An 11,798-nucleotide genomic window follows, 5' to 3' on the forward strand; every position below is an offset into this window, starting at 1 on the left:
AATACTAAAGTCGCTTCCACCCACATGGGAGACCTGGATGGAGTTCCTGGCTGCAGGCTTTGGCTGGCCTAGCCCTGGCTGCTGCTGGCATTTGGAGGATTGAACCAACTGGATAGAAAATATCTGACTGTCTTTTTTCTCTCTGTCTGTCATTCTTCCTTTCAAATAAATAAACAAGCAAATCTTTAATAAAAAGAACATTGGCCCACTCCCACTCCTTCAGTCCCTAAAGATGTGAGCATGTTGCCTTATACAACAAAAGGTACTTTGCAGATTTGAAAGCCTTTAAAATATCAAGATGGAACAAGTATCCACATCAATCCAATCTACCTATAACAGCGTTACAAGAGGAAGAGGAGGCAGGAGAGTCATAGGGAAGGAAATGTGACAAGACAGTAACGTGATTGTGGTCAGTTGAAAAGCTCGCGAAGTTGTTAGGAGGAACCTGAGAGATTCTGGGGGAAAAACCACGGGGCTGACACCTTCATTTCATCTCCATCAACCCATTTCAGACTTCTGACCTCCAGAATTTTAAGACAATAGATTGTTTAAAGTCACTCCTTTGAGGTCGTTTTCTGGTAACCACACAAACTGATAGAGAGATAGAAGTCACGACAGCACATGGAACAGGCTTCTGGTGCAGCTGCTAGTTGACAACCCCAGTCTATGAGATCCAGTGTTTTTAGTAGGAATAGTGCACTTGCACAACGTCTAGATGATTTTGGTTTGCACAACATCTAGATAATTTTGGTTTGAGTCTCCCTCATTGTTCTAGATTTCACAAACATACAATCCTGCACCGTTATGCAGCTGGCCAAGCCTGGGCACCTGCTAAGTTACTTGAGTAGCACTTGGAATTTGGTGGCTCCTGAGCTGCAGTCCAGGCCTCTGGAGAGATTCTCTCTGCCTGAACGTCAAACATTAAAATTAAGCTTAGGCTTTCTTCTACCAATCTGCTGTGCTGGTAGGGCTTTGGTCTCCAAAACCTCTTGGGACTACCCTGAGTCACCTGTCACTTGGATTTAGTCACTGGTGCTTTGGAAAATACAGCATGCTGTTGAAATATGTTCATAGGAAAGAACAATGGTAATCGTGTGGCTAGAGAAAGACTGAGGAGGTGGAGTTGAAGGGAAGGCAGGAGGAAATTGGGTAGGGACTATTTCTTCTGGCAAACTCAGGCAAATGTTATTGACATTTTATGCCCCTGAGCTAATAATTCTCACTCATATTTCAACCTTGACAAGCTTCACAATGCTACTGTTTGTAGAGAGCATGCCAACTAGAAAATGAAAGAATCAAATTTAGAATAGCAGGTTTTCAATTAAATGCTGAAGTACGTGGATCTTCCTTTACTTTCAGATATTCGGGTATTTTATTCATTTTCTTCACCTGTATCACAAAGTTTCACAGTACCTTTGGTCTTTTTCAAATTTATCCCAGATCCTCTGGACAGTGGAACATAATACAAATATTGGCCATATTTTATGTTAAGCACTGTACTAGAGATGCATATTTTTGCTCTGTATAAAATCCTTCAGATAAAACTTTTGATCTCAGTTTTTAAAAAATTTATTTTGTTTTTATTTGAAAGGCAAAGCTACAGAGTGAGAGAAAGAAAGAGATGTCTTCCATTTGCGTCTAGGGCCATGCCATTTTGAAGCCAGGAATTCAGAGCTTCTTTTAGGTTTCCTATGTGAGTGCAGAGGCCTTAGACAGTTGGGTCATCGTCTGCTGCTTTCTTAGCCATTAAGAGGGATCTGGATCTGAAGTGGAACAGCCAGGACTCCAGCAAGTGCTCATATGAGATGTCAACATTGCAGGCAGAGGCTTAACTTGCTGTGCTATAGCACCGGCCCCAGTGATGATCCTAGTTTCAGCATGGAGAATGGGGCTTTATCCAGATGTAATAACTTGCACAGAGACTCCCATTTGGCTTTAGGGCCGGTGTTTAGGCAGAGAGAACTCATCTAGGACCAAGACTCCCGCTCAGAAGATCTTTGATTAATCTGACATTCTGACTGTGTACTAGCATTGGTCAGCATGTTGGATACAACACTGAATAAAACAGACAAACATTCATGTACTGAAGGAATTTACACTCTAGTGTGTTGATATTCAGACACACACAGCAATTATAACATGCTTCTCAGATAGACCTTAATTCTGAGCAGCAATCTAGACATACCTTCCTTTGATTTTAGCCTGATCACCAGCTTCAGGGACACCCAGAAATTTAGACCTACTGTGAATTGAATTTCTGTGTTTTAGCAAGAAAAGATGGAGCTATGCCTCTATGGTTTGGGTGTTTTTTCTGAGATGAGTCCCCAAGTGGCAGCTAATTGTGCTTTTCCAGGGGAGTATGTCTTCTTCAGCAGGCCTGGTGCAATGGCTCAAGTGGCTAATCCTTTACTTCCAAGTGCAACTGGGATCCCAAATAGGCACCAGTTCATGTCCTGGCTGCTCACTTTCCATTTAGCTCCCTGCTTGTAGCCTGAGAAAACAGTGGAGAATGATCCACAGCTTTGGGACCCTGCACCCCCAGATGGGAGACCCAGAAAAAGCCCCGGGCTTCTGGATTTGGATTGGCTCAGCTCAGACCATTGCAGCCATTTAGGAAGTGAATCAGTGAATAGAAAATTTTTCTGTTTCTCCTTTCTCTGTAAATTTGCCTTTCCAAAAAAAAAAATTTTAAAACAATTATTTCATGTCATAATTCCCAGTATACCAAAACTTCTAACAGTATTTTCTCACGCTATCAGAAATTTGGTAGATTTTCCACAAACAATTTCACTTTCAAAATATTTTAACATAGAGTAAGTGTAATCATTACCAAGAATTACTGATCTTTATAGATACAATGAAACAAATAAAAATTTCCTAACGTCCACAGAATACTGAAAAGCATTGAACCAGACTTCAAAAATCCCAAAGATAGAAAACTTGGAGAAGCCTGCCACCTTCAGGATGAGTTCTTAATTAACTTCTTCAGAGCAAATTGACTTCAAGTACACAAACTTCAGCCTGGAGAAAATATCAGACAGGCCCAGGGTGATAGCTCAACCGGCTAATCCTCCACTTCCTAGCGCTGGGATCCTATGTGGGCATTGGTTCGTATCCCAGTTGCTCTGCTTCCCATTAAGCTCCCTCTTTGTGGCCTGGGAAAACAGTGGAAGATGGGCCAAAACCTTGGGATCTGTACCAGCTCTGGATCAGCTCAGCTTGGACAGTTGGAGCCACCTGGAGGGTGAACCAGCCAGTGCAGGATCTGTCCCTCTGTCACTCTTGCTTGTTCTAAATCTGCCTTTTCAATAAAAATAGATCATCTTTTAAAAATATGTTTCATGATGATCCAGGGCAGAAGTGCTGTTCTTTGCAATACTTTTGCTATGATTAAACACTATCTGTAATAACTACAGCATTTTTCCTAAAACAAACTTGTCTGTTTCTTCTTTTTGACTATTCTGACTCAATTCTCTTTTATAAATATTTTTATTTTTTCATTCATTCATTTGAAAGCAGAGTTATAGAAGGGTGGGGGAGAGCGTGCATGTGCAAGTGAATGAGACAGAGAGAATGAATTAGCCAAGAATTCCATCAGGATCTCTTACATGGTGCATGGGCAGCAGGGACCCACTGTTGTTCCAGGAACATCAGCAGGCAGCTGGACGGGAAGTGGAACAGCTGGGACGTGTAGTAGGTTCTGATGTAGGATGCTCTGACTTAACCTGCTTGTTCCACTTTAAATTGGTGAAAAACAACCAACCTACTTCATTTCACTAAACTGCTGAGAATATAAAACAAATATTTTGCAGCCATAGTCTGTGAGAAGTATTATGACTTCAGAAACAGTGCTACTTGCTTCCTGGTGGTTTTCTTTTTCAATGGATTAATCATAATATTTCCATAGAATTTTAAATAAATGTATCACCACTGTAACATAAATGCAGAGGAAAGGAAGAAGGAAGGAAGGTGAGACAGAAAGAAAGAGAGAATCTAACACTCATTTTCCCTAACCCTCTAACAACTGTTTCTTTCCTTAAGTTATACGGAGCTATCCCGGACCTACACAGAGTGAGACAGGCAGAAAAAATAAAATACTGGAGAGAGATGGAGCTTTGGTACTTAACAGTATGTAGGAATAAATTAGTAACAAAAATAAAGGGAAGGACAAGGAAAATACCAAAACAATAACATTAGATTGAATAAGCGATGAGAGTTGGATGTGAAATCTAATGGGAAAAGAATATAGTGGCTTGGAAAAGCATCAAGCAAAAAGCCAAGAAAGAGCAGCCGAGACCCATTGAGCGTCCAGTTCGAGACGCGCAGTAGGGCCTCCACACCACCAGGGGGCGAACTGCGCCCATGTCACACTGGTTTCCCGGCCCGTTCGACTCCGGACGTACGCACGCTCCGCGCGGCCAGAGGTCGCCCGGGCCGGAGTTTGCAGCACGCGTGTCCTGAACCTGAGGGCATCATGTCCTGAGGCGATGGGGGCGCAGGTGTTTCGCGCATTCAGGAACTTCAACCTGGAGAACCGAGCCGAAAGAGAAATCAGCAAGATGAAGCCTTCTCCGGCTCCCAAGCACCCGTCCACCCGCAGTCTCTTGGGAGAACAGCTGAGAAGTGAGTGACGCGGGATCCCCATGTGGGCCGGGCGGTTCCGCGTTCGGGGGTCGCGGCCCGGCGGGTCAGGCCGGGACATCGGCGCCATCCTCCCTGCCCTGGCCCGAGGTGGGCGGCTCCGGCTCCAGCTCCTTGGTCGTCCTCGGGGTCGCGGCTGCTGGGTCATCCGAGCAGACCCCTCCGAGCTGACCCCCGCCGGCCCCTCTGACCAGACCCCTCTGAGCTGACCCCTCTGAGCTGACCCCTCTGAGCTGACCCCTCCGAGCTGACCCCTCCGAGCTGACCCCTCCGGTCCCTCCGAGCCGACTCCTCTGAGCTGACCCCTGCCGGCCCCTCTGACCAGACCCCTCTGAGCTGACCCCTCCAAGCAGGTTCCTCCTAGCTGACCCCTCCGAGCTGACCCCCGCCGGCCCCTCCGAGCTGACCCCCGCCGGCCCCTCTGACCAGACCCCTCTGAGCTGACCCCTCCGAGCTGACCCCCGCCGGCCCCTCCGAGCTGACCCCCGCCAGCCCCTCCGAGCTGACCCCCTCCAGCCCCTCTGACCTGGCCCCTCCGAACTGACTCCTTCGAGCTGACCCCTCCGAGCTAACCTCTCCAAGCTGACCCCTGCTGACTCCTCCGAGCTGACCCCTCCGAGCTGACCCCGCTTCTGACCCGGCCCCTCCAAGCTGACCCCCACCGGCCTCTCCGAGCTGACCCCCACCCACCCCTCCAAGCAGACCCCTCCAAGCTGACCCCGCCGACCCCTACAAGCTGACCCCTGTCGGTCGCTCCCAGCAGACCCCTCCGGCCTCTGTAGGGCTTTTGTTTCAGATATGTTCTCAGAATGGTGGCCACTGAGGCTGACCTGATATTTGCACTTAGATTTAGAAGTTTCCAAACTGCCCCAACATAGTTTATTCAAAGGAAGGGCAAATGGTAGTTCCGTGTTGTTGGTTTGGGCTGTGAACAAATTTTCACGTTTTGAATATTCTATCCTTTTTCCACAGATCATCCCGAAATTAAGGGAGAAGTTGTTAGCAAAGACAACAAGCTGCTTGCCTTACTAAAAGATGTGTATGTTGACTCCAAAGATCCTGTAACTTCCGTGCAGGTAGTGTGGGTTTTTATTTGATAAACTGCTTCTTTTTGGGCTCCAGGGAAATAATGGAGAGAACTGCAGTGCGTGGTGAGAAGAAGCTGCTTCTGCTCTCCAGTTGAGAGCACAGTCCAGGACTCGGTGCAAGCACAGCGGTGGGGGGATACCTCCACTTTGATTGGATAGTTAAAAACCTGTGAGAGTGTTAGTGCATGCACACCGTGATTCACTGATTATTTAAAAGGCATGTGGAGGTATCACTTGCATGCCTCCATGGGAATTGTTTTCATGATATTGCAGAATTTGTAGGATTTGGTGAAGTACTTCCAGTTAATTGGGTTACTTTATTGTTTTCTTGAGCTAATACAACTTCAGGTGTATTCGAATTTCAGAAACTGCTTCAGTGTTGTTTTTGAGGGTTGTTAAGTTTTTTTGTTGTTTTAAGGATGCATTCACATGGGATATGTAAATTAGGAAGAGGATCATAGAATACAGTGTGAGGGGAATCCTTATAATACCAAATTTGTATAATGCATAAATATATAATTCCATCCAGACAATATGAGAAATATGAGATAACTTCAGAAAGTTTGTCGGGGAAAAACCCGCATTTGAGAAGTACTTCATATTTTCCAGGAACCTTTTTTTTTTTCTTAAAGATTTATATTTAGTGGAAAGTCAGATTTACAGAGAGGAGAGACAAAGATCTTCTGTCCATGGTTTCACTCCCCAAGTGGCCCCAATAGCCAGAGTTGAGCCAATCCAAACCCAGGAGACAGGAGCTCTTCCAGGTTCGGGTGCAGGGTCCCAAGACTTTGGGCTCCTCTGTTGCTTTGCCAGTCCACAGAGCTGGATGGGAAGTGGAGCAGCAGGATGCAAACCGGCACCCATATGGGGTCCTGACTTAAGTAAGGTGAGGACTTCAGCCACTAGGCTACCACACCATGCCCTCCAGGAACCTTTTAAAGCCCCCTCTAATATATTTGTGTGTTAAAGATTTATGTGTTTATTTGAAAGGAAAAGTTTGAGGAAAGGGCAGGAAGTAACTTGCCCACTAGTATACTCTCCAAATGATCCCAGTGGTCAAGGGCTGCACTAGGCTGAAGCCAGGAGCCTGTAACTTCATCTGGGTTTCTCATATTTGTGACAGAGTCCAGAGTGGTTGGGCCATGCTCTGCACCTCTCCCCAGCATGTAATAGGGCGAAGGGTCAAAAATGGTACAGCTGGAACCTGGCCTCATGTGGCGTCTGGCCTTTCCATCAGCAGCTTGGCCCGCAATATCAGCCTGAAGTCCCTCTCATATGTAAATCCGAAGTGCTGGTTACAGTACTTTTTTTCTAGTGCAAAATAAAACAGATATAGTTGTTCACACAGGAACACAGGCCTTAATTAGCAACTGTGCAGCTAGACTTCTGGGTGCATAGTTGCTGACTGAGTATAGGCATGGTACATTGTAGTGGAGGGATCTATCTGACATTGGAGAATTAAGGATGGTTTAAGGGAAAGGTTCTATTTTATGGCTTTTTTCTAATTTTTTAAAAAGACTTTGTTTATTTGAAAGTTACAGAGAGAGCTTCCTACACTGATTTCGCTCCCTGATTCATGGCTTCAGTGGTCTGTCTGGGCGACATCCTCTGGCCATCCTCTGCTGCTTCCCCAGGAACGGTAGCAGGAAGCTGGATCACAAGTAGAGCGGCGGGGCCTGCAGTCCTCACTGCAGACAACAGGTTAACGTGCTGCACCACAGCACTGGTCCCTGGAAATGATTTTTAAACCTGAAAGAAGCGTTGAAAGTTAGCTGAGTGAGTTTGTAGGTGCAGATGTGGGAAGAATTTAAAGGACAAAAAAGTACTCACAACTACTTACAGATTTGGTTTTTGTTTTTTCCATTTAAAAATTCTCTGGTACTTTTTGCTGGATAGGCAGCTGACTGCACAGAGAGGTGTTAATGCAGTTTACGTAAAAGAAAAATAAAATTTGTATTTGTTTATAGAAGAGAGTATAGAATCAGCACTGGATATTCATATTAAAAAGATAAAGGGATTGATATCCACCTTGTTTTTAAACTGGTATAGAGTAATACTGCCACATTTAAGTCATACTAAATTATACATTTGAAGATGTAAACTTTCATTAAAATTTCATGGGAAGCATTAGGTAAAGTCTCAAAAATTGTTTTGGGAAAGTCATAATAAAACTTCTTGATGCTTTTTGTTTTCTTTTGAGTAGTCTATAGTTTTCTTAATGATTTGTGATGTCTGTATATTGGCAATACCATACTTATTTATAACAAATACTGTCTTTATTTATTGTCTGACTTTTTGCTTATTGCTGGTCAAAATCTGTCAGCTTGTTTGTCCTTCATGTGACAGGAAGTCTTGATCCAATGCAGCGTCATGAAAAATCTATTTTCTTTCAGTCATTTTATAACTAGTTTGTGTTAAAATACTTATTTGCCATTAAATATGGTGTTTGCAGTATAGGAAAAAACCTTTTTTGTTTTTTTATTTGAGAGTAGGATTTACAGAGGAAGAGAGAAGGGAAAGTGGAGAAGGATGTTCCTTCTGCTGGTTAACTTCCCAAGTGGCCAGAATGGTCAGAGCTGGGCTGCTGTCAAGTTGGGAGTCAGGCTCTTCTTCGGGGTCTCCCATATGGGTGCAGGGGTCCAAAACCTTGAGCCATCCTTCTCTGCTTTCCCAGGCCGTCCTAAGCCATTAGCAGGGAGCTGAATCAGAAGTGGAGCAGCAGACCCCAACCACAGTCCTATGGGATGCTGGCATTGCAGGGGGAGGATTAGGTTACACAGTGCCTGTCCCAGAAGACTATAAAAATGTCTTTTAAAATGAATGGCTAGTTTATTTATATATATAATTTATTTGGTAAACTAGACATTTTTCACTCATTAATGTTATACATACTTGTACAGGTTTGTATTTGGACTCAGCAATTCTACTTTTTTTCTTTCTGTTTTTTCTCTAAAGCCATGCTGATTTAATTAATAAACCTTTAGAATGGGTCTTGATATATCTTGTTTTGTTTTCAAAATTTATTTACTTGTTTGAAGGCAGTGTTACAGAGAGAGTGAGAATGAAAACAAAGAGAGGTCTTGCACGTGCTGTTTCATTCCCCATGTAGCCACAAAGGCCAGGCTTGGGCCAGGCTGAAGCCAGGAGACTATAACTCTGTCTGAGTCTTATTTATGAATATAGAAGGGCCCAAACATTTGAACCATATACTGGTTTACTAGGTTTATCAGCAGGGAGCTGAATCAAAGGTGAAACAGGACTTGAACCATTGATCAGCTGGGATGCCAGCACTGCAAGTGTCAGTTTAACCCATTGAACTGCAATGCCAGCACCATGTCTTATGCTTTTTATGACCTCTCATTCTTTTCAACATTTTTTTCACATATTTATTCTTTCCGTATGACTTGAGTATCAGAATCTTCTCATTGTTGAGTCTTTGAGGACAGGGAGAAGATTATTATCTTAAGTAGAATCTTTATTTCACCGTTTTAAAAAAAATAAACTGTTTTTTGGTAGAATACGAGAAAGTTTGTGACTTTGACAACTGTCTTCCATGCTAAATTATTATATCTTTTGTTTTTCTGCACTCTCTTACCTGTAGGAAATTATCCTTTTTTAGTATTTATACTTAATTTTTTATTATGTTGTCTGTAACAGCAACATCATTCTTACCTGTTTTCCCCCTTAGCCAGCATGCGTCTGATCTTTCAGCACTGATTATTAAAAAAAAAAAAAGGTGGTGGTTTCCAATTAAATGCTTCTGTCCTGTTGGATGCATTTCTCTCCTGAGAGCTTTTCTTTTTTTAAGATTTACTTTTTCTGATTGGAAAGGCAAAAGACAGATTTACAGAGAGAAAGGTCTTCCATCTGCTGGCCCACTCCCCAAGTAGCTGGAGCTGAGCCAATCCAAAGCCAGGAGACAGGATCCAGGAGCTTCTTCCAGGTCTCCCAGATGGGTGCAGGGTCCCAGGACTTTGGGCTGTCCTCTGCTGCTTTCCCAGACCACAGACAGGGAGCTGGATGGGAAGCGGAGCAGTGGGATACGAACCGGCACTCATATGGGATCCTGCAGATGCAAAGCCAGGATTTAACCAATAGGCTATTGTGCCAGGCCCTCCTGAGAGCTTTTTGATATTTTTTTTAGTTAAGAAAGGATATTGCGTTTTGTCAAATAATGTTTTCATTATCAGAAGTTAATTTTAGTGTTTAATTAGAAGGTATGAATAAAGGAGTGTTTGGAATGGAAGGATATGCTTAGGTGTGGGAAAATGAGAGAACTGAGTTTTGAAAAGTGAAGAACTGAGTTGGTATTGTAGGTTGTGGTTGCAGTACAGAGGTATGAAGGTGATTGATTAACTCCCTGATGTAATTTTACATTAGTATCAGTGCACCTGTGTTGTGACTGAACTGTCCCAGGAGGTCAGGTGGGCAGTTTTCCTCATGTGACATCATGTAAAGTTTAGCATTTTGGAGCATTTCAGAATTTTGGGTTTGGGAGACTGCAGCCTATTTATGACTGTGAATGGATGGAACGGTATTCATTCAGTTGTTTCTTACAGCTGTATGATTTTCTTGATCATAGTAAATGAAAGGGCAGTGTAGCAAAAGTGTAATCAAACTAGCTTATTTTAATGAAAAAATGTACTTTGGTAAAGCACATGGAGTATTTGGAGGTAAATAGTTTATATTTGAGAAGCATGACTGTAGCTGTCTAATCTTTTCTCTCATTGTAAAAGCCTTATTTATTTATCTGTTTTTTTCGATACTAGGTAAAAGATGCTGAAACTCATCAAGAACCAAAGGAATTCAGATTGCCAATAGGCCATCACTTTGATATGATGGATATTAAGAACATTCCTAAAGGCAAAATTTCCATTGTAGAAGCACTGACACTTCTCAATAATCATAAGCTTTATCCAGAAATCTGGACTGCTAAGAAAATAGCACAGGAATACCATTTAGAACTGAACGATGTAAATTCTCTTCTCAAATATTTTGTTACTTTTGAAGTAAAAATCTTTCCTCCTGAAGACAAGAAAGCAATACAATCAAAATGAAGAAAATTGTAAAAGTACTTTTCCTTTGTTTACTTCCCATCCTCATGTCTTGTTTGTTTTCTTGTTTTTAGCATATTAAATTATATACATTGCCTGGTGTTTAATGCTCCCAGCTTGTGAAAGCATACTGTTTATTGAGCTCTGCTGACCTCTCAGCGTTGCTTATGGAATGTATTTTGTTTTGGAATCTATTTTGGCTTAGGAGTATTTTCTGTGTATATGTCAGCATGTCTGATCTACATATGTATCTGTACAATACAAGTCAAAGTTGATTTTAGGTGCATCTTTTTAAACTGGTCATATGGCCTCTTGGGAAATGTCTTGACTCCCTCATTTAACATTTGGAGTTTCACTTTCCAATTTGGGTCACTAACTCATCTTATTATGGAACATTGAAAGTAAGCCTTCCTAACAATAACATTTTCTTGATAGGGAAACTTGACAGGTAGAATAACAGTATTTTCCAGTAAAAGAGAAGAGACTGATAAAATAACAAAATATGTTTTTATTATTACAGAAAGACATAGCAACAGTTTTTGAAATTCTTTTGCTTGAGAAAGGGAGAACTTTCGTTTGCTGACTCATTCCTCAAATGTCCACTTGACCATGCTGGATGGGGTTGAGAACCACATGCACATCTCTGTTGAGCCATCACCACTGCCTCCCCGCGTCTTCACTGGCAGCAAGCTGGAGTCAGGAGCAGGACCCTGAGGTAGAATTCAGGTGCTCCCAAGTGAGATGAGAGCATCTTAACCATGAGGCTAAATACCTGTGCCCAGGTGTTTTGATTTGATTTGATTTGAAGTGTGAAATAACTGAAACTATAAAAAACAATAATGTTTATAAAATGTTAGCCATTTCCTGCCTGGACAAGTCAAAAGCAGTTAAGTTTATTATAAAAAAGCCTGATTTTCCTCTTTATTTAATACAGAAGTACAAGAAGAATTTAAGGAATAATTAAACCAAGGAACAATGTTAAAAGAATTTGTAGATCAAATATAATTGTATGACA

The 11,798-nt window shown here is 42.5% G+C and overlaps 1 protein-coding gene across 1 annotated transcript; it reads left to right on the plus strand.

Moving 5' to 3' along the window:
- Nucleotides 1–4,394: 4,394 nt before the first annotated feature.
- On the plus strand, nucleotides 4,395–10,879 carry NDUFAF4 (NADH:ubiquinone oxidoreductase complex assembly factor 4). The gene is made up of 3 exons (XM_004580369.3): nucleotides 4,395–4,623; nucleotides 5,614–5,717; nucleotides 10,499–10,879. Exons 1-3 carry the CDS (start codon nucleotides 4,488–4,490, stop codon nucleotides 10,784–10,786), a joined length of 528 nt encoding a protein of 175 aa, XP_004580426.2. The 5' UTR covers nucleotides 4,395–4,487; the 3' UTR covers nucleotides 10,787–10,879.
- Nucleotides 10,880–11,798: the final 919 nt, after the last annotated feature.

This window comes from Ochotona princeps, chromosome 1 (assembly GCF_030435755.1).
Source record: "Ochotona princeps isolate mOchPri1 chromosome 1, mOchPri1.hap1, whole genome shotgun sequence".
In the NCBI taxonomy this organism is placed as follows: domain Eukaryota; kingdom Metazoa; phylum Chordata; class Mammalia; order Lagomorpha; family Ochotonidae; genus Ochotona; species Ochotona princeps.

Coding starts and splice junctions, on each gene's coding strand:
- NDUFAF4 (XM_004580369.3), top strand. CDS start 4,488: ATGGGGGCGCAGGTGTTTCGCGCATTCAGGAACTTCAACCTGGAGAAC. Junction 4,624..5,613: donor CTTGGGAGAACAGCTGAGAA/GTGAGTGACGCG, acceptor CTTTTTCCACAG/ATCATCCCGAAATTAAGGGA. Junction 5,718..10,498: donor ATCCTGTAACTTCCGTGCAG/GTAGTGTGGGTT, acceptor TTTCGATACTAG/GTAAAAGATGCTGAAACTCA.